At 37.5% G+C, this 20,758-nt stretch overlaps 4 protein-coding genes across 8 annotated transcripts; 3 read left to right on the top strand and 1 right to left on the bottom strand.

Annotated features, from left to right (window-relative positions):
- Window positions 1–18: 18 nt before the first annotated feature.
- On the bottom strand, window positions 19–2,011 carry LOC132908628 (COP9 signalosome complex subunit 6). Its single transcript, XM_060962781.1, has 6 exons — window positions 1,606–2,011; window positions 1,270–1,527; window positions 918–1,201; window positions 681–846; window positions 400–593; window positions 19–328 (listed from the first exon to the last, which is right to left on the bottom strand). The coding sequence occupies exons 2-6, from the start codon at window positions 1,499–1,501 to the stop codon at window positions 188–190; spliced, it is 1,017 nt and encodes a 338-aa protein (XP_060818764.1). The 5' UTR covers window positions 1,502–1,527; window positions 1,606–2,011; the 3' UTR covers window positions 19–187.
- Window positions 2,012–2,050: 39 nt separating this feature from the next.
- On the top strand, window positions 2,051–7,272 carry LOC132908623 (uncharacterized protein DDB_G0283697). 4 transcript variants are annotated; one of them, XM_060962773.1, is made up of 6 exons: window positions 2,051–2,355; window positions 4,178–5,816; window positions 5,883–6,056; window positions 6,133–6,273; window positions 6,357–6,525; window positions 6,605–7,272. In XM_060962773.1, the coding sequence occupies exons 2-5, from the start codon at window positions 4,191–4,193 to the stop codon at window positions 6,513–6,515; spliced, it is 2,100 nt and encodes a 699-aa protein (XP_060818756.1). In that variant the 5' UTR covers window positions 2,051–2,355; window positions 4,178–4,190; the 3' UTR covers window positions 6,516–6,525; window positions 6,605–7,272. The 4 variants fall into 4 exon arrangements, with proteins under 4 accessions (XP_060818756.1, XP_060818755.1, XP_060818757.1 ...); XM_060962772.1 differs by having other exon boundaries at window positions 6,357–7,272; XM_060962774.1 differs by lacking the exon at window positions 2,051–2,355 and adding an exon at window positions 3,722–3,857 and having other exon boundaries at window positions 6,357–7,272.
- LOC132908627 (phosphatidate cytidylyltransferase, mitochondrial) lies at window positions 2,355–3,952 on the top strand. Its single transcript, XM_060962780.1, has one exon. It carries the CDS (start codon window positions 2,749–2,751, stop codon window positions 3,859–3,861), a length of 1,113 nt encoding a protein of 370 aa, XP_060818763.1. The 5' UTR covers window positions 2,355–2,748; the 3' UTR covers window positions 3,862–3,952.
- A 360-nt stretch (window positions 7,273–7,632) lies between the features above and the next one.
- On the top strand, window positions 7,633–13,024 carry LOC132908626 (E3 ubiquitin-protein ligase RNF13-like). Of its 2 annotated transcripts, none has more exons than XM_060962779.1 (8): window positions 7,633–8,219; window positions 9,166–9,395; window positions 9,627–9,819; window positions 9,926–10,134; window positions 10,223–10,397; window positions 10,501–10,659; window positions 10,763–10,972; window positions 11,158–13,024. In XM_060962779.1, the coding sequence occupies exons 2-8, from the start codon at window positions 9,216–9,218 to the stop codon at window positions 11,382–11,384; spliced, it is 1,353 nt and encodes a 450-aa protein (XP_060818762.1). In that variant the 5' UTR covers window positions 7,633–8,219; window positions 9,166–9,215; the 3' UTR covers window positions 11,385–13,024. The 2 variants fall into 2 exon arrangements, with proteins under 2 accessions (XP_060818762.1, XP_060818761.1); XM_060962778.1 differs by having other exon boundaries at window positions 7,634–8,219; window positions 9,075–9,395.
- Window positions 13,025–20,758: the final 7,734 nt, after the last annotated feature.

The following is a 20,758-nucleotide window of genomic DNA, read 5'->3' as shown; positions in this document are numbered from 1 at the left end:
AAACCAAGTATTGCAATATTTATTTCACTTTTATGTTTATTTTTAAGAGGTACAATATCTACTACAGCGTTCAATTTACAAACCAATTAAATTTACTGTACTGAATTTCACAAATTTCAGGAATATTCATTATAATTTATGGAGTAAAAAAGATACAAGTATAAAAACAATGAATCCTATTCACTTATCACAAGAAAAGACTCCGCAATCGACGACCTACACCTTGTCTATCATACAAAATATTAAACTTATTAACAAATTGATTAATATTGTTGCAACCTTTTGTTATGATACCAAGATACGTCATTAGACCAAAGTCATTACATTGCTAAAAACACAAACAATATATTAAATATGTAGGCAAATTTTTTTCCTAATGACATTGTAACATATACTTACGTTATAAAAGTCAGCTTTGAATTTGGGATTATTTAAAACTGGTAATCTATGACCCAAAGAACAGGCTGCTCTTAAAACTTCATGATTCCCCTTTAATTCTCCATTTTGTACAGCTTGTACATATTTCAGAACTAGTTTTACCCTTGAATGTAACATTTTTATAGCACTGTGTTGTGCAGTAAGATGTTCTGCAACTGTTACAAACAAATTACAAATTTAAATATTATTTTATTTTCAGTTATTTACATAATTATAAATTAACTAAATAGGCCTGAAATTACCCAATGAACTTTCTCCTTGATCATTGCTACACATTCTTGCTACATGATCCACCCCAATTCGCTCTGCTTCCTCTGTTGCCAATGTGTAAGTCAATGGAACAAACAACATTGTAGCTTCTCCATTTACCAAATCAATCACAGATTCATACATGGACACAGAGAGTTGCTGCAAAACATATCGAATACTTATTAAATAATATGCACACACACATATAGCTAATAATAACAAATACATACATCAGTATTTTTTGGTCTTGGATCAAGTTTCAATAACACAGGGCTTTCATTAATTTCACAAAGTTGTTTATGTACTGTAATGTCTCTTTCATTGGGCATATCACCTGTAGTATACCACCCAAGAAAATCCATTTCACTAAATACTTGTTTAAATTGTTCTTCCTTAGTATTATAATAATCTCTATCAATTATAACATCATCTTTAATACATGTGAACATTAATTCAAAAGAATTCATAATTTCTATATTGCGTCCCTTTTGCTTGCCAATTAGTGCTCCATATACTAAAATATTAAATTATGAAAAATATGAACTAATGAAAGAACAATGAAAAATGATGCAAAATATATACCTAGTTGATCTGTCCCTTCTTGAGCACGAAGCCTAGTCCAATGCTCGCTAACATTCATTATGACAAGAGGATGAAGACTGATAGAAACAGAGCCAACAGTTCCAGAAGATGCCATTACTTTGATAGCACTAGGAGGATTTGTTGATGCGATATTGGTTTTTCCAGCATTATCCTCGTCAACTTCCATCGGTGTATCCGTTGAAGCCGCTGCGTTATTTTCCTCAACCTCCATAGCTTTTAATATCTATTTCTATTTGTCTCTATAATATATATGTTAAATAGAATTGTTAGTCAATATTTCATGAAATATACTACGCGCAGATTTTGTTACAATACCTAATTTCTTAATAAAACGGAGCGGTTCCTTGTAATATTCCAATAGATATTTTTAAATAATGTCCTTTATTTAAGTAATATCAGCCGTGTAATCAAAACGTCTAATTTGATCGTGTGTTCCTTCGCAATTATGTTTAACTATATATTCAACATTGTCAAATTTAGACGTGCATATATAACTAGATAATGCACGTAATACACTAGAAAATATATTGTTTTAATATAAATTGTAAATTATTATAAATCTATTACAAATCTGGAATTAGTAATCATGCTATCAAACTCTACCAGAAGTTGCATAAAAAATACACTAGGGTGACAAAGTTGACAAACCATCTAGTACCTAGCTATATATGTATACTACCGAATAGACTGGAACATTTTTGAAAGGAAATAATTAAGAATTATTAAAATAGTTAATTGTATTACTGATACAGGTATATATGTGCGTATGTGTGAAAATAACTACGAAATATATCGAAATGTTCAAACAAAATAGTACATAGAAGTAGCCAATGATTAAATCCAATGAAAAGACAGAACGGAAATTGGCGATTTCTAAACTAGCCAATATAAAACAGATAGTACTGTACTTCAAGCAGTCATGTTTTTGTGAATGCGATGCGTAGCACAGATGTTATATTGCATAATTTTGTCGTTTGTTTACTCTTGTTTATTTTAAATTAATTATATTATTGAGGTTAATGAATAGTAGTAAATCTTCGGTATAGGATATTCCCTCGACTTTAAGTAAGTATGTACACTAATTAAACAATTCATGAGACGAAATTTTAGGTTAGACGGAATGGATCTCGGTTGATAAAGGGCGCAGTTGATTACAAATGTCCAAAAATTTGCGATCTTTCTTGTTGAAACTGTAAGACGATTTGGGACCGAAAAATATTTATTTTACTTCAAGTGCCACTTCTTTTTTTCCTTTAATTACATCTATAATTTTGATAGTCACAAAACAAATCAACTGTACTCTAATTAAATTTATAGAAGAAAGAAAAGAGGAAACATCTGTAATGATTGCACTAAAATTTTTAGTTTAATATTTAAGGATAAAGAAGTATTATGCAGAATTAAAGCTATTGAGTGCTTTTATACAGAACTTGATTGTACTGTTAATATTTCTATATAATGGAAAAATTAGTAGGAGTTCATCAATTGAAAGACTTACTTAAAAATTTCCCAAGAAACATAAAGTTTTGCTTTGCATATGGATCTGCTGCATTCAAACAATTAAACAATCAGTCTAACAATATGGTGGATCTTATATTTGTTGTTCGTAATGTAAACCAATGGCATGCTGAAAATTTGAAACTTAATCCTAAACATTACGCTCAACCATTGAGATTTTTTGGGCATAAAGCAATTACTAATGTACAAGAAAACTGGGGTGCTAAAATGTATTATAATACATTAGTTCAAATGCCAGAAGGATATATTATCAAATATGGTGTAATTTCTGAAATTTCACTAATAGAAGATCTGTTAGATTGGACCGATATATATTTAGCAGGAAGGTTACATAAGCCAGTTAAAATACTCGTGGAACCAAATGAATATTCTCAATTACCTACAGCTCTTGTACAAAATTTACATTCAGCTGTACATGCAGCACTATTATTGCTTCCACAGCATTTTACGGAAGTTGACTTTTATAAAACTATTGCTGGTTTATCTTACAATGGTGATTTTCGAATGACTTTTGGTGAGAATAAAGAAAAAGTTAATAACATTGTTCTACCTCAGCTGACGCACTTCAGGCAATTATATAATCCAATTTTACAACATTTTGAAAATTATGTTGATATTCCAAAGTCTGAGAAAATGGCTGTTACCTGTCATCAAGATACATGTCCTACAGCAAAAATACATCATCTGAATCAGTTACCTAGAATACCACAACTTAAACTTGTCCGAGCATGGTTTCAAGGTCCTAGATCAAAGGATACTGAAGATTGTTTACGCGCAATTGCTTATGATCCTGATTGTGGTGAAATATTAGAGGAATGTTTGAAAGAAATTGTATGGAGATCCAGTGTTACTCAAAGTTTAAAAGGGATTATAACTGCTGGATTTATGAAATCTGTTCAGTACAGTGTAGCAAAAGTAATGAAGATGTTACAAACAAATTCACAGATAACATCCCTTCCAAAACTAGAGCCAAATCAAAGTAAAGTCAAAAGCATAGTGGAAGGTGTGAAGAACCAAGCACAATCAAAGGAAACAGACAAGCGCATGGAGTAGTAATTACATTTATTTTACTCATACTTTAATTCTGTCATATGTACTATGTTTCATACGAATGTATTTGAAATAAAGTTCTCATCTAGTTAAATTGTAATTATTTTTCCTAGGTATTATCGTTCACATAATGTATAGTCGTGTCTTGAAATATTTTTATGAAATACTGTGCTATTCTACTAGCTAGAATAATTAAGAGTTAAGAATTGAAATTAATCTCTGTTACATATATATGTATATGGCGTTATCTGTTTATATTAAAAATATATGTGTATTTCTTTTATGTACATGTAAAAAATCAAATTTCTGCTACTTTCAGCAAATAACTAATTATGACTACGATGGATTCTGACTCGGAGAGTCAGGACAGTGATGAAGGACGACGATTTCGTTTTGAAGCCACCCGTAAAGATAATGTCCAAGTAGATGTAAAATCAGGAAAGTCAGAACAGGAATTTTGCTATAGTGATATAGAATACAAAGATAAAAAAGACAAATCTAGACATGATTGTAATAGAGAACATAGATTTTCGAAAGAATTAAACATTGATAATAAAGACCCCAAATATTCTACTAAATATACAAAACATTCTGTTGAGTCAAGAAACTCAAGACGCGAAGATAATAAAGATTATAAAAGTGTAAGAGATGTCAGTTCGGATACTAAAAGTACTTCGTTATCCTCAAAGCATAAAACAAAAGACCCAAAACGACACAAAAATCGAGATCGAAGCGAACATCGAAGCGACAGATCTCAAGAACGATGTCGTGGCAGAAATGAAAATGATAGATCTCAAAATGACAAGCATAGGAATAAATCTAACGAAAAGTACAAGCATCATATTTGCGATAAAAGTCGTGATAAAAGTTATCAATCATATAAAGTAAGATCTGAAGATCACGGTAAGTTTCGAGGAGAGTCTGAAAGATATAATATGCATAAAAGGATGCAGGCAAAAGAAGATGAAGAGCAGCGCTTAGAAGAATACTCCTCACCCAAAAATATAGGACAGGGTCATAGCGGTAATGAATCACTAATGAAAAGAGATTTTTCAGTGGAGAGTCAAGGATATAAGGAGGAATTGAATTTATCTGAATTTGACATCCTGTCGGAAACGGATGAAAATTTGTCTGATAGTTCGGAAATAAGAAACAAGAACTCATTATCACGACAATATAACAAGAAGTCGAAAAAAAGAAATTTGAGCAATGAATATGATAATTCATCGAAAAAGCACGTGATACGAATCGAATCCATGGAAGGATCACCAAAGGTAAATGCAAGGAAGAATGATATGTTGTATGGTTCCAGCAATAATAATTCTGGTGCCATTTCAGATTCCTCATTAGGTACTACGTCGCCTATACTGACGGAATCAAGGAAAGATACAGTTGATTTAAATAGTAAGGAAGAAAATTTGAATTTTACTGAGCAAACTTCCTTGCATCTTAATAATTACGACTCTGTAAAAGTAACGGATGTCCATTCATCTCATATGTATGCTGAGAAATCTACGACATATGGACCGGCTTTGCCGCCGCAGTTAATAACTAATTCTCCCACTAGTATGGAATCAAATACAGATGTACATTTTATAGGACCTTGTTTACCAAAATATGATGCACAGAATATAAATGAAAGAATTGAAAAAGACACACTAAATAGTATTAATCAAGATAATATAATTCAAAACGATTCGGATGTTATCTTTGGTCCAGCATTACCACCACATTTATTAAAACAGAAATGTAATAACGAAACAAATACAAAATCCATAGGCCCTACTCTTCCAAATACTATAGAGTCGTTTAATAATAATGAAGTAGATCAAATAGAATCTGAAGACGAAGACGGCATAGGTCCATTGCCGGTTAATCATCCAGCGTTAGAGAGTAACTATGTACATAGACAATTGGAACAAAGAGCGCAGCTAATTAAAAGTGAACAAAAGAACGAGGTAAAATAAATCATATTTCGATATTTACAATATTCAAAGACTGCAATATAATGAATAACATTTTAGGATTATAGTATGGTGAATCAACGGGAAGAATGGATGATCGAGTTACCTCCGGCTCAGATCAATAATCTAGGGTTAACAGCACGAAAATTTCGAATGAGAGCAGGTCCAGATATGTCTGATAGGTCGTGCTGGACAGATACTCCAGCAAAGAAAGCTGAGAAACGGAAACAACGAGTAAATATGATATAGTATTTAGTAGAGCAGGGAATTATTTCTATACAGTAAAGTTGAAAATATTTTATTATTTTAGGAAGAAGAAAAACTGTACAATGTTCAAACATCAATTCGAGAGTTATTTGATGAAAGTGATGAAACTGAATATCGGAAAGATAAGAAATGTGAAAAGTCTCTTTTAGAAATACATCAAGACCAACTACAGAAGAAAAAGAAGGTATACGTTTATTGCATACTTTGTTTTCAGATATTTTGATCTTTCGATAAATGAAACTTTAGTAAATAAAATATAAATTTTAGAAAGAAGAGAAAAAGGCAAGATCAACTGAGCAGGCAATTAGAAGACCATTTGACAGAGATATTGACTTACAAGTTAATCGATTTGATCAAGCTCAGAAGAATGCTATCATTAATAAAGCACAACGTTTGGATGAAAGATTTTCTCGTGGAAAGTTTTAATGAAATCAGAGTAATGTTTCACTTCATTATTAAAATCTTGTAGAAAATAACGAACTTGGTGCAATGTATAAATTTGTAATTTGTTTCAGTATAAGCGATTTTGCTGATGAGTGCCTCCACCTTATATGTGTGTATATGTATGTATATATGTGTATATACATATATATATATATATATACACACATTTTCTTTTTAATATATTTAATATATTCAGTATACTACCATTGTAATAGTTAATCACTTTTTTTATAAATGATGATAATTATGTTGAAATAGTAAAAGTATAGTCTTCTCGAAGTCACTCAGGCAAAATAAGTTATATACTATGATGTAAATTCAATTAATTATTCCTTAAGTATTAAAAAACCAGATCAAATATAAATAATGTTTTTTTAATTGTCTTTATAAATAATAAATTGTATTGAGTTGAGTTTCGGTTGTGCTATGTATTACACTTGTTGAATCATATATTTTGTAAATGATCGTTCTTCACATTTGTGATGTGCACGTGTTCCAATAATTTTTTAACATAAAATATAAGTAACTTAGAAAAGTACGAGATTATAAATACATAGTAGACATAAATTTTACACCCGAAAACAGAAAAATATTTTTCCTTGATTGAGTTTACTGAGTAATCAGTCTTTTCTGTGATTATTTAAGGACACTGATGTTATACATGTTTTATCTAATGTAAACAGTTGTAATTGTACTAATTGTAAGTATGTATACTTTAAATATACTTTTTACAAAAATCGTGTCATATGTTTAATTTGTTTAATGAACTAAAATAAAAATAATATTAAAAATATTAACATCAGTTTTATAATTAATTATAAGAATAACAAACTTAATTAGAGTTACTAGATTAGAGTACTAGATACATACTTTAGATTAGATTAGAGAATAGAATATCTCAAATAAATATTAGCATTCCTTTAGTGACTGAGATATGAAAATGTCGAATCGGAAATTTAAATAAGTAAAGTTCAATCTGTAGGTTAGTTCTATAAAGAATATTAATCGTATGACATAAAAATCGATGGGTTATAAGCTGACATTTAATTGAATTTAAATTTAGCGCTTGCAACGCGTAGACGTATACACAAACAAACACAGCGATGAATATGTTCGTCATGGCTCTATCAGATAGTTCCACAAGAAAATAGAGGAAAAAGTATATGTATGTATCTGTATGACATCCGCGTGACTCCACTCCAGTGATCAAGTTACGTACAGTTTCTTTTTTTTTTAAATAGAGAAATTGTATAGATGGTTTTTGTGTTATGTACATACGACTGGTCGAATCGCTTTTATTGAAGTAATCATGAATAAGCACGAATGAGTAATTCGTTTACAGAGCTGGGCCTTTGACATTTGCTTACAAATTTTATTCAATAGATTAACCAACGTCGCAGTCGATCTAATGTCGTCATAAAGATTTTACGTTTTTATCAGTGAACAATATTCACGACGTTTTACGATATCCTTATAACCTCAAATTTGTGGAAGAGAGATTCAGGAAGGTGCAAGTGAAATGCGATGCATAAACGATATGTATCTTATTGCACACTCATAATATCTACAATATTACATCTGTGAATGGATGTGTTTGCATGTACGTGCACTTTATGAACCGATTGAACGTTCCCTGCGTGTCGTACATAACGCAGTTTCCTGGATGAAAAAAATAGAGGAATACTAGTATGTATCGAAATTATCTATATATTTATATTTGAGTGTTTCTATCAGCAAGGAAAATTATAGGGTTAAATTTTCATACATATGTATATGTATCTCACTGTTTGTCACGTATCCATTTATTTGTGTATATTGTTCTTATTCATATGAATTACTATATCTAGTATTTTATTGTATCCGGTATAACTTGGAGAAATTCAATTATCATATCCTATGATCATACTAACCGTTCCTCAATATATTACGTCGAAATTACGAATGTGCGTTGCACATTAAGTGCACAATCTTTTTTCTCAGACCAGCAAAAGAATAACATTTATATTTTCTGCTTACGGGTCGTTTATTTAGTAATTAATCAATAATTAATCGTTTACAACATACATATATCGTTAGAAGGGAACGTTATAACTCACACGATATTAGGTACTTTGTATGTGTCTGATTCCTTAATTTCGCTCATTAATTACGTAAAATAAATGGAAATTACTCCACGAAATACGAATTAATTTTTTTTTCTTGCACGGAAAGCTAATTATTACTTAATGATATAATATGATATTTAGTATATCTACTAGTAAATCTACTAATAATCAATCTTTTTAAAGATAAAAGGTCCTCATTACTATAAAATATGTGACTTATTGCCAAGAAATGTGTATTGGGAAAAAAGATTCACATTGAAAACTAATGTTGTTTTTAATCGAAATATTTGAATACAAGTTCACAAGCTTCACTGTAAAAATTATAAAATTGTATAATTTATTAATTGCAATTTTATGATGATATGTAAGATACGTAAATAAAACATAAACAACAATGTAAATAAACAGTCTGAAACTCTTATAATCATTTTGGCAGGCTAGCGTTATTTTGTTCATTGCGATGGATACATTAGTATCTTGGGATTAAATATAATATATAATGAAGTCCTTAATCAAATTCTTGATAGAGTATTAAAATTAACAAGATAGTGGATATACACTTCTGACACTTTAAAAGATGAAACAGTGTTGCTTAAGCCACAAACTTCAGTTGTGGCTTACATTTCTTGTCTTTTGTGTGATGTGCAGCAGAGCAGATATTTTAGTATTTTCTGCAGCTGCAAGGCATCAAATTGAAGAAGAATTTAGAGACATGCCTGCAAGATTTGGAGGTTTAATACCATCTGAAGGGATTAAGGTATTTTAACGTACAATTATGTATGATGTTTCTATGATCTTTTTTGTTATGTTATACACATTGCAAGAAATATTGCAGTATTTATACAAATATGTATAAAATATAAAATATTATTACCTATGGAATATCATTATGTTGATAGTTTTGATAGTTTATAAGAAAATAAAATAATAAACAAATACAAATTAGAAACGAAATAAATACTTTGATTTACGGGAAACTTTTTGTTAGGGGATGGTTGTGTATGCAGAACCACCTACAGCGTGTCATGAAATACAGGGCCCTCCCAATACTACTAATTATAATGGTAATTGGGTAATTTTAATAGCTCGCTATAATTGTAGTTTTGAAAGAAAAATACGAATGGCACAGAAAGCAGGATATGACGCTGTGATTATACATAATGTGAACAGCAACAAATTAGGTAATTATTTTTATTACAAAAATATACATATATAATAATTATTATTGGAAATATTTGTATAATACTATACTAGAGGGGGAAATTATAAATATATACTTTGTTACAGAACCAATGCAAGCTAGAGATCCTGTAGGAATATTAATACCATCTGTATTTGTTAGCGAGATCACAGGATTGATTATTAAGGAAAATTATTTATACGATGAATTGTATTTTGTACTAATTAATGATGATACTCCGTTTAATATAACACACTTGCTTTTACCTTTTGCTATTGTTGTTGGGATATGTTTTCTAGTCATGGTTATCTTTATGGTGAATATATATTAAGCATTATCTAAATTATTGTAGTAAGTGTTTTCAGCAAATAATTATATTTAAAACATTTTTTTGTAAATTACAGATCGTTAGATGTATTAAAGATAGAAGAAGGCAACGAAGGCATAGGTTACCTAATTCAAGTTTGAAAAAAATTCCTACGCATAAATATACGAAAGGTGATCCATATGAAACATGTGCCATCTGTTTAGATGATTACGCAGAAGGTGAAAAATTAAGAGTTTTGCCTTGTGCACATGGTTAGTATGTGTTTAGTGCATTTAAATACGTTGTTTAGTACATGAAATGTTTTATAGTTAATATTATTTGTATCTTGAATAATAACGTATCATTTATTTCCAGCTTATCATACAAAATGTATTGACCCTTGGCTGACAAAAAATCGTAGAGTTTGTCCCGTTTGTAAACGAAAAGTTTTTGCGGCGGATGAACAAGTTGTTACTGACGAAAGCGATTCGGATGCCGATGACACGACACCTTTGATTCGTGAAGGTCATCAAGGTATGAAAAATATCTTTATTGTTCCATATTAAAAAATTCAATTACAGAATTACTCGTATCATATGATAAATTATATTCTACTAAATCGGAAATATTTTATTAGGAACTCAAGGTGGAACATTTTCACGACAGAGGGAAAATCCTTTTAGTCGTGCTAGAAGGTCGGAAACAAGGCAGCGCGATATGATCCATTCAAGCAGTAGTTCTGATTCTGAAGAATTGTTTGATACACCAGATGATGAATCTAGTATAAGTGGTGGAGAACCATCTAGTGGAACGGTTTTCAGAGCATTTGATATTCATAGCATCAATGGTAAGAATTATTTTTATACATTGTTTAAATGTGGTTTTTATTAATCCTCCCATTGCAGTTAAACACGATTCGTTATTCATTAGTACCTACATAGTTTATTATATGGTTATAGATCCCTAGCACTGTGAGGGTTAATAATCAAAGTAGTAAAAAAAAGAAAATAGCAACTTTAATCATTTAATTAGGTGAGTTGCCGGATTTAGAGTGTTCCGTGAGCAGTACTAAACCACACACGGTGAATTTATATACGGATGCTGAAGGGTTGCCAGCCCCTGTTGCTCAAATAATAAATCGCAATAGACGACCGGTAGCGAATTCACAAATTTGTGAAATTGGATCTGTTGTACCGATTGAAAATGAAGCTACAAATATTATTGACACGGATTGTGAAGAGACCGATATTCACGTATAAAGTTCGATTGCATCTATTCTTTTATCACATGTCTATGTCTTGGATAAAATTGGTATGTTCTTTTAAGGTGTTACAAAATTTCATATAGATTACTAAAATAATCGTAACTATGAAAAAATGGAAAGTTTTAAATGCTTCAAGAACTTTACCTTTTATTTAAAAGAACTAAAATTATCACCACTTGTAACTCGGTCAACTAAATGGTTTGCATTAACGTGCATGTTCTGTAAACTTATTTCATTTGTTTAACATTGTCACCGTTCATCGACCATTTTTTCGACATCGTGTATCTTATATCAAGGTAAGCGAAAATTTCTTCTTCAAAATGATCTGCCATTGTTTTAATAGTAAGAATCACTGTTACCCTATTAACTTGTTTTAACTAAAACCCATTTTAAATATATGAAAATAGTTTAATAGCGTTAAGACTGCAAATTATTTTTTTAGGCATATGTCTATGTAATTTAATCTTTCAGATATATCTGTTAGTCGTTTAAAAAATATTCGTATAGAAACAGTTTATTCAAAATTATTATAATCAATTCATTTGAAATATTCACTTATTTTATTTAAAGTTTTGATCAACAATGCTAAACTTACTAATGTTTATTTACAGTTTTATATTTACAATTATGGCCTAGATATTTTATCTTTGCACTCAGCTATCGATTAATATATCTACATTTATCATTTTCTTCGTTAGTTACCATGGTATATATATATATATATATATAATTTTGTTTGATAGACGAATAGATATACTTTTAGTTATTTTATGAATGTTAAATGATGATTATTGGCGATATACATATATACATATAATGAGAGAAAAAATATTTTTTAATGACATGATGCGCAACATGAGTTTGTAAATATTATTTGTTATTGTATATACATACATATATATATATATAAGTTAGGTGACCAAAAATAGAATTTTCTTTAATGTGCAGGACATATAAGATATAACTAAATACAATAAAATTCTAGTAGGAAATATTTGGGACGTTAATTGCTACATTAATCAAATTGAATTTTGTTGAACGACTTTGATAGAGGATAATGGTACATCTTTAATATCTTTTTCTAAAAAGACATAATAAAATGTAATTGGATGTTTTTGACACGACGTTTTCTGTATAGGTTCTGTAAACTTTTTTACATATATATATAGATAGATAGATAGATAGATAGATAGAAAGGGGAGCTTTCAGCCATTTCCTAATAACGTGACAAAATTATCTGAAATTAGGCTGCGTACCTATATTAAAAAAGCATATTATCTAAGGAAAATAGGATTACGGAATTACGGAAATTAGGAAATGATTACTGTGATTCGATTGGTGTTTAAATAACGTCTTTCGGGAGAAAGGAAAGTTGTATAAAATTGTGTAAATAGCCGGTATGTGTGAACTTATTATCCGTGCGCGCGCTCGTATGTATGTATGTATGTATGTATGTATGTATGCATGTATGTACGTATGTATATGTATATGTATATTTTACAATATCAAAGAATGAATTTTTACTTGATCATTATGATGTCTAAATCGAAAGATTGGGCTTGCTATCGTCTTATTGTTTAATGCTAGATGTATTATTCGGATAAAAATAAAAAGATATTTATATTTTGTGTTTTACTGTATGTAGTTTTTCTATCGCCATCGAGATAAAGTAATTTATTTAAAGAAATAGAGAGAGGAATCGTGTTTCATAGTACATGCAAAATACATACTGGTTCATTGTGTTAATTGTTCGTATAGAAACATGTTATTGTTGTCCGATAAATTTTAGGTTCGACATAAAATAAGGAAAAGAGTAGCAAATTGCATATCGCGAAAAAAGGAAACAAAGTGTGTATAATTTCATGGAAGATTGTTTTGATACAAGAGAATAAAGAAGAGGTGGGAGACTAAAATGACTAGAATAGGAAGAGGATGGGGGTGGAGGAGTAAGAGGAGAAGAAGAAGGCAGGTACAGAGAAGTGATAATGTAGGAAAGTTTTGCGGTTGTACAGGGGGAAGAGGTTCTAACATCGTTCTGTTGAGAGAGAGCGAGTGGCCGCACGTGACGACACAATGCCATTTGAATTGGCCTCCTTGTTAGAAAATCGGCCAGAGACGGTCACGATGACGAGGAAAGATCGTGCTCTGTTCTTCGTAGCTTCGGCCTCTTCAACCTTCCGAATAGCTTCATCCTCTCCACCTTCGCTATCGCAGCAACCCCGATTTCTTCCTCCACCTCTGAATCTTTCTTATTCATCCTCTTGATCTTTCCTCTTCTGTTACCCATACCTTTTGACATCCCTTTTTCTACCTCTTGCTGCTTTTTCATATGCGGTGATCACAAAATCGAGCACGTCCGATGCTAATAACCAGTCAGATTCCGACACGTACACACGTAATTGTAATTTTTTTTTTTTCTTTTTTTCTAGTTATTTCAAAGCAGTTTCTCGACGATATGAATATATCACATTAGCGACTGAAAATTAAGTAATCAAACGTTTCTATCAATTTCCTTGTATCGCAACCATTGGTATATCATTCAGAACGTGTTACAAAAATTTGCATGTATTGTTAGATAACGTTTGCAACGCGACGCAATTTGTCGATGATTCATCGTTGTAATCGCATCCGCATATTCGAGGAAGATATTATAGCTGTTATATAATGCTTAACGCGATAAGTAAAAATTAATGATTTAATACGGACACAAAATTATTATGGAACAAGTAATTTTTGCCGAGTGTTATATCTTATCGCAATCGATGAATCTTCGTTCTCGAGGCGATTTATAAAAATAGAATTTTGCCGTTGCGCGAGGATCGAGCAAGATAAAGAAAACGAATCGTAACAACTTGTCCTTACGTTTACCTGCATCGTGTTTTTATACGTTCTATCTGTTAATAGCGTTTAATGTCCGGAACGTAACAACTGACAACGAATCGCCATGTTAAGTGTTGTCGAAGGAAGAAAAATGGTGGAAAAGCAATCGAAGATACAAATCTGAAGATTCGAAGAATATACATTTTAAAATTCAACTCACGATATTAGACAAAGGAAATGATATTGCGATAATTAGTGGACATGATGAGAACGGATCGAGATACAAGATCAACGATGATCGTACCGCGTGTATATTTAAGCGTGTACATACATATTCCTTGCTAATAATCAGATATCATTGCAGTCGAAGATAGCACGAAAGAATATAGATAACCGCACGTTTCGATGAGTACTAAAATGTCGGAGTCTATCGTGCGAGGTATTTATCAGCGTTGCGTGATCACGTTTTTGAAATTTTTATTTCCGATGGCTATCTGGCTATCGTAAACATTTGCAAGGATTTTCTATCCCGCTATCGTCAGGACACGAATGACAAGTAAAAATTTTCACGCGCGCAGAAAACGACGTACAATTTTTAGGATGTACTTGAACGAAAACGATCTTAAGATCGAGAATGCTCTTGGATACGACAATGTGTCACGATACACGTGCAAATTCTACAAGACCGATAAATTCTGTACCGTAGCCGGTGTGATTCTAAATTAAAGCGTAAAATAGCGACATCTTGACCGATTGATGTACCGATGGCAAACCATAAGCGAGTTGATACACTCGTGAGACTCTGACTAAGTAGTTCGGCTCTTATCTGTTCAACTTTCTGAAATTTCGTTCGTTCGTAACGGTGTCTCGATCGTATAGACTGTGACAGTTGACCTAACCTACGATCTTACTATATCGCAAAGGATATACAACAATGTATAATTTAGAGATTACCACCACAACGCGAATTGCTCCAGTAATAATCGAACGGGCTAGTCGTTCGCGTGACTAACCCGTTGCTGTTGCTGCAGCTGCTCGCGAATTATCGATTCGCGAATATTTCCCTTCGTCCGTGGTCATGCGCGGTAATACTGCCGACCTAACTTTCAAACAGGGAGAGCGAATAAGCACGAGAGAAAGAGAGAGACAGAGACAGAGTGGGAGGGAGAGGGAGAGAGAAGGATCTGCTGCGAAACGTCCTTGGTAGGATACGCCTTCTCGTGTATGCGTATATCCGTGCGCAAGAAAACGTGGTCGCTCTGGATGCTAACGCGGTACATGCGCTTTGCGCCTTCAATGCTGCATCGTCGACAGATATATTTCGAACATCACGGTTGCATCTACGGCGATACGTCCTTAGACGTTGACGATCTTCTCAATTCCATAAGAATCGATGTTAGTTTCTCCGACAAAGATAAGCACCAGACGGTCGTCGTTTGAACGTCGTTGGAAACGCAGCCATTTATCGAGATACGACTGTTTAAAACGATCATCGAAAACGGACGATCCTTCACGTTCGACAAACGAAGCGATCGAGCATCGTACGAGCAGGGGAAGGGGGGTGGGGGACAGGAGATACGAACGTTTTCCGCGAACACGATCCCAAGCAATTAGAATTACGTTTCTATCGGATCTCTTACGGCAGTAGGTCAACGAATAAAGGAGGCGCGACATCGAATCCGAGGATATCTTAATCCGACGCTTTTTTTAGACGTTCGACCTCGCGTCGGTCCCGACCAGTATCTCCGTTGTCCAGGAACGGCGGAATTTCGGATATAGCGTGAACGCGTACGATTACAGGAATCTATCGAACGTAGAAGAAGGAAGGAAAGAAACTCGGAAATGCCGAACGAGAAGCTAATTACGAAAAAAGAGAGAAAAATATCGAGCGGAAATAGGTGAACGGCGACGAGGAAAGGTAATTGTTGCTTTCTCTGAAAATGAAGGGGGATCTCGGTGGAAATTGTCCGAAGGCCGAGAGATCGAGTTAAAGTTCCGAGTGAGAATGAGAGAGAGAGAGAGAGAGAGAGAGGGATGGGGGAAAGAAGAGAAATAGAAGTCGCAGACGGTAGTGATAGACGTTGGTAGTAGAAACGATAGAAGCGACGCACTGCGTGGGGCAGAAGGCAACCGGCAACGTGTGTACCGTTGTTTTTAGTCGAGAGACGGAAAAATACGGGATAAAGGGGTGAAGAGGTGGAAAATCGGCGGTAGGGGATCGTGAAAACTGCGTAACGGGGTGGGAGGAAGCTGGAGGAGCCGAAAAGCGAGTTAGGGGAGTAACGAGAGAAGGGAAGGGGTACGAAAGAGAGAGAGACGGATAAACGCGAAGCTGATGGCAAGGGCATCGTGTTGGGTGGCCGAGGTAGGGGAATAGAACGAAGGGTAGAATCGAGGCGTAGGGAGAAACAGGCATCAGGGTGGAAATGGTTGGAGCTCCCCTGGACGAGAGCGATAAAAATAAAGATGGCGGACCACGGGACACTTTTCTATTCCGTAAACAGTATGCAGAACGCACGGCGTGCCGATCAACCGATGCCGATCTGTTTCGGTAAACGGTGATGATGTTTAAGCGATCGATGATTATTCGCAGGCTACCGATATCGATGGTTTTTCGACGACGTACCATCCCGTGGTTAATTTTCTTTCGCGAGTAATAGCCGTGGACGTGGACAGCGAGTGAGAGGCAACGTAGCTGATATTCCCAGAGGAATATATAGGAAAGGAGGATAGGGGTGAAAGGAGCCGAGATAGAGGCGCGCGCAGGAGATCCACCCGAGATTACAACTGGTAGGAATAGGTGTATAGAGGGGAGAGAGACGGAGACCGAAATAGACGGGGGTGGGTCGGTTGGAAAGGGAGGCTAACAGGGGAAAGAAGGAGAAGGAGCGAGTTAAATAGGGAGCGGGTGGTGCAGGGTAGGGCGGCGAAAAGAGGAAAATCGCGTGCGAACGAAAGCACGAAGGGGATGGAAAAAGTATGGGATAGAGGGAGGGGATGACCGGTAGCGGATAGAGAGAGGGGATAAACGGAAGGAGAAATTTCGACGTATGTGTGCGTGTGCGCGTGCGAATTGGAAAGACAGAGCAGCGAGAGACCGAAGGTGCACCGAAGTTTCCGTCGTCTCTCGAAGAGGGACTCTCGACACGTTCGTTATACGACCCGCGCGCAGTTGCTGGTGCGCGGCTACGGGGTCGGTGTTTCCGCGTCACGCGCACGACCCCAAAAAGTGTGTATGTGCGTGCGTACCTGCGTGCGTGGTTCGAGCGCCGTCCGCGTTGCAGGATTTCTCATTTACGCGACGATAAACGCGGGATCCTGCCTGTGGAACGTTCGCGTACGAGGGTGAACAGAGGAAATCGCAGGAGACGAAGGAGAAGAAAGAAGAAGGGAGGGGGAGGAGAGGTAGAGAAACGGAAGGAAGGAAGGAAGGAAGGAAAGAAAGAAAGAAGAAAGAAGGTTGGACGAGCGACGATCGTTATCGGTCGCGCCACCATCCTGTCGATAAAGCTTGCTCGCCCGAAACCGCGAAAAGTGGATTCGTCGGTTTTGCTGGAACACCGTATACTTGGCCCCGTTTCGCTTCTTTCCACGCCAGTAGCCACGGCCTCTAACGTTTCCTAGTTCTGAGAAACGAAAAGGAAAACGAAACGAACGCGCGAGAGCAAGAAAGAAGGAGAGGTTGGTCGGTCGCGCTGGTCGTGGCAAAAAACTTCCTTCGAACCTGTACACGATGCGTCGATAAGAGAAGTGGAGCGGAGTCGCGCGCGTATCGATATCCCGTCTGTAAATCTGTGCCGCCGAATCGTGTGTCGAATAAAAGCAGGCGCGTGCGACTCTTCCTTCGCCAGATTCGACCAAACGAGTCGACGCGATACGACGCGATTTCAAAGGTGCGCCACGGTCGAGACGCGAAGTACGGTGCCACGAGGAGCTTGGCGACAGGAGCTCGCTGAAATTTTTACCGAAACAAGTCGTCGTCCGTGTTCGAGCTACGATCGGATGTTGGTAGAGAGAGCAAGAGAAGCGTTTCGAAAGCCTGAGTGAACCGATCGGACGCGCGATCCGTCCGTTTTGTGCCTCGTCCAAGTGTCTCGCGTATCGAAACGGCTCGAGTGGAATCGTCGAGTTTGTAAGAAGGTGGTTGCCCGAGGACACGCAGCGAAACGACGAAACGATCGAACGAAGCGAACGTTCGCGCTAGGAAGTCGGCAAGGAATACGCACGGGAAGGAAAGAAGAAAGGAATCGGTGAATTTCTTGGAAGAAGGAAATATTCCACGATCTTATCGTCGTCTATCGTTTGGAATTTCCATCGTCACGGTGTAGAGGGCCGTGCGCGCGCCCCTCCGCGCGCGCGCGCGCGAGCTCTCACGCGCGGATCCTGGTGCGCGCTACCATATTTGTCAAGGGTAGTCCCTTAACCTCACTTTGCCACCGAGGAAGCAATCCTGTCTGTATCGTATACGAACGAGAAGCGAAGAAAGGCAGAAGAAGGTGTCTCTGCGGACCCGTGTCGAGCAAAGTTACAAAAGATAAGAGGAAGGGGATAAGAACTCGTACACGGTAGTGTTGTCGGGTAAGAAACGAGGTATACGTTGACAGTATCGGAAGAGCGAACGAGCAAGGAAGAGCAAGACAGCTAGATAGGGTTGAGGAGAGAGAGAGAGAGAGAGAGAGAGAGAGAGGGAGAGAAAAGCACAACGAGGTCAAGGAGGAAAGGTTAGGTAAGAGTACTCGCGCGGAAGGTGGATACTCGGCAGGCTACTGGCGAACCTGCTTGGGGTGTGTCCATGAAGCCGACGCAATGGCAACGAACAAAGAAAACGACGTCGGTGCCGTGTAGGTTGTCAACGTGGTGGCCGTTAAAGTTGTCGTTAACGCGGTGGGACGCGTTGCCGTGTAATCGGCAAGCGTGATCATCCGCGATAACCGAAGGGAGGCAGACAGAAAAGGGAGAATAGCCGGGCGTTTAGGATGCAGCATGAACCTCGGTGCCCCGTATCGGGAGCTGGTGAGCCTCGGAAGGGGGACTACGGTGTCCAGGTGCTTTCGCCGGTCGAGAGATCGCAGGTCTCCGTCGTCCTCGAAACGGGCAGTATCGCCGGCGTCGTCGTCGCCACTGCCGTCGTCACTGCCGTCGCCACTGCCGTCGTCGTCGCCGTCGCCGTCGCCGTCGTCGTCACCGTTACCGTCGCCGTTGCCGGCGCAACAACAGCAGCAACAACTACTACCACAACAACAACAACGACGTCGACGGTTGTCATCGTGTTTACGATCGTCACTGTCTCGCTGGTCAATCTGGTCGAGAGCTGCCGTTACCGGCGTGGTTGCAGTGCCGCAACGGCATCGGAAGTGGCGGCGGCCATCTGGCAAGAGAATCAGATTACGGGAAAGAGCGAACGGGATCGGGATTGGGATCGGGATCGAGATCAGCAGCAGATTCGCGAGTGGCAGGTGGAACGGGAGCGAGATCGGGAAGAGCGGCGGCGGCGACAGGAACAGCGGCAACAACAACAGCGACAGCAGCAACAACAGTTACAGGATCGTTCGAGCGAAAACGAGATCGAGAGCGAAGAAGAGAGCAGCAGCGGGATTGTACGACACGAGGAGTCGGTGGTGCAGGTGGCGCGGCAGAAAGAAGAGGCGAAAGCGGTGGATCATCGGGTGCAGCAGCAGCGGCGGCGGAGGCGGCGGCGGCGGAGGCGGCGGTGGCACGAGAATCCCGAGTGCGTGGAACGCGTGGTCACGCCATTGTTATTACCACTACTGTCATTGCCGCGCGAGTTGGCGTCCGGTGTTTTCACCACCGTGCAAGTTATCGTCGCGTTGGCGCGGTTCGAGTTGGCCGTTCGCTTCGCGGATCACCGTCGAGATCATCTTCGAGATCGCCGGGATCGTCGAGAAGGAGGCCGCCTGCTCCAGGGGGACTTCTAAGGGCCCCGCCGCCCCGGGCCGCTCGGACAGCTGTCATCCGGTTATCGGCTCCGGGATATCTACGAGCGGGGCTGACATCATTTACGAGTCGTCTCGAAAAGAAAATCGTCTCGATCAACCGCGGGCAGGAAACCGACTCGCCGAACAATCAACAACAATCCCTCTTTACGTGCAAATTCGATCCTCCGTGTATCGGTTATACGATAGACACCAGCAACTTAGTTACGACGAAAGATTCGCCTTGCTTCGATCGGCAATCACGGCCTGCTCTTCGATTTGCTCTTCGATTCCCCGAGACAGGCGGTGTTACTTGCCGCTGCAACCGAGAAGATCCGAGTCTCGACGATTCACCGACGGGAATCGCCGCGGCGACGCCAGCACGGAGGCCGCCGTCGATCGCATCGTCGTCGAACTGCGGAGAATCGAAGAACGAGGTAACGCGAGTCGTCTCGACGTTACCGACGACCCGTCGTCGTCCGTCGAGCGAACAACGAGCACAGAAGCGAGTAGGAGGAGGAGGAGGACGACGACGAGAAACGGCAGAATCGAGAGGCATACGCGGAGAGCGAACAAGAGCCCCGATCTTTGGTGGCAGCGATGCGGGGCCTTGTGC

The sequence above is a fragment of the Bombus pascuorum genome, chromosome 7 (genome assembly GCF_905332965.1).
Source record: "Bombus pascuorum chromosome 7, iyBomPasc1.1, whole genome shotgun sequence".
Classification (NCBI taxonomy): domain Eukaryota; kingdom Metazoa; phylum Arthropoda; class Insecta; order Hymenoptera; family Apidae; genus Bombus; species Bombus pascuorum.
The sequence above is the reverse complement of the archived record's forward strand: the minus strand, read 5'-3'. Positions and strand labels throughout refer to the sequence as shown.

What these genes read in the sequence shown, in the direction of transcription:
- LOC132908627 (XM_060962780.1), top strand. Translation starts at nt 2,749, where the DNA reads ATGGAAAAATTAGTAGGAGTTCATCAATTGAAAGACTTACTTAAAAAT.
- LOC132908628 (XM_060962781.1), bottom strand. Translation starts at nt 1,501, where the DNA reads ATGGAGGTTGAGGAAAATAACGCAGCGGCTTCAACGGATACACCGATG. An exon ending in CAAGACCAAAAAATACTGAT is followed by an intron (nt 847 to 917) that starts GTATGTATTTGT and finishes TATGTTTTGCAG; the next exon opens with CAACTCTCTGTGTCCATGTA. An exon ending in TCAAAGCTGACTTTTATAAC is followed by an intron (nt 329 to 399) that starts GTAAGTATATGT and finishes TTGTGTTTTTAG; the next exon opens with CAATGTAATGACTTTGGTCT.
- LOC132908626 (XM_060962779.1), top strand. Translation starts at nt 9,216, where the DNA reads ATGAAACAGTGTTGCTTAAGCCACAAACTTCAGTTGTGGCTTACATTT. An exon ending in TGTGAACAGCAACAAATTAG is followed by an intron (nt 9,820 to 9,925) that starts GTAATTATTTTT and finishes ACTTTGTTACAG; the next exon opens with AACCAATGCAAGCTAGAGAT. An exon ending in TAGTCATGGTTATCTTTATG is followed by an intron (nt 10,135 to 10,222) that starts GTGAATATATAT and finishes TGTAAATTACAG; the next exon opens with ATCGTTAGATGTATTAAAGA.
- LOC132908623 (XM_060962773.1), top strand. Translation starts at nt 4,191, where the DNA reads ATGACTACGATGGATTCTGACTCGGAGAGTCAGGACAGTGATGAAGGA. An exon ending in AAAGTGAACAAAAGAACGAG is followed by an intron (nt 5,817 to 5,882) that starts GTAAAATAAATC and finishes ATAACATTTTAG; the next exon opens with GATTATAGTATGGTGAATCA. An exon ending in AACTACAGAAGAAAAAGAAG is followed by an intron (nt 6,274 to 6,356) that starts GTATACGTTTAT and finishes TATAAATTTTAG; the next exon opens with AAAGAAGAGAAAAAGGCAAG.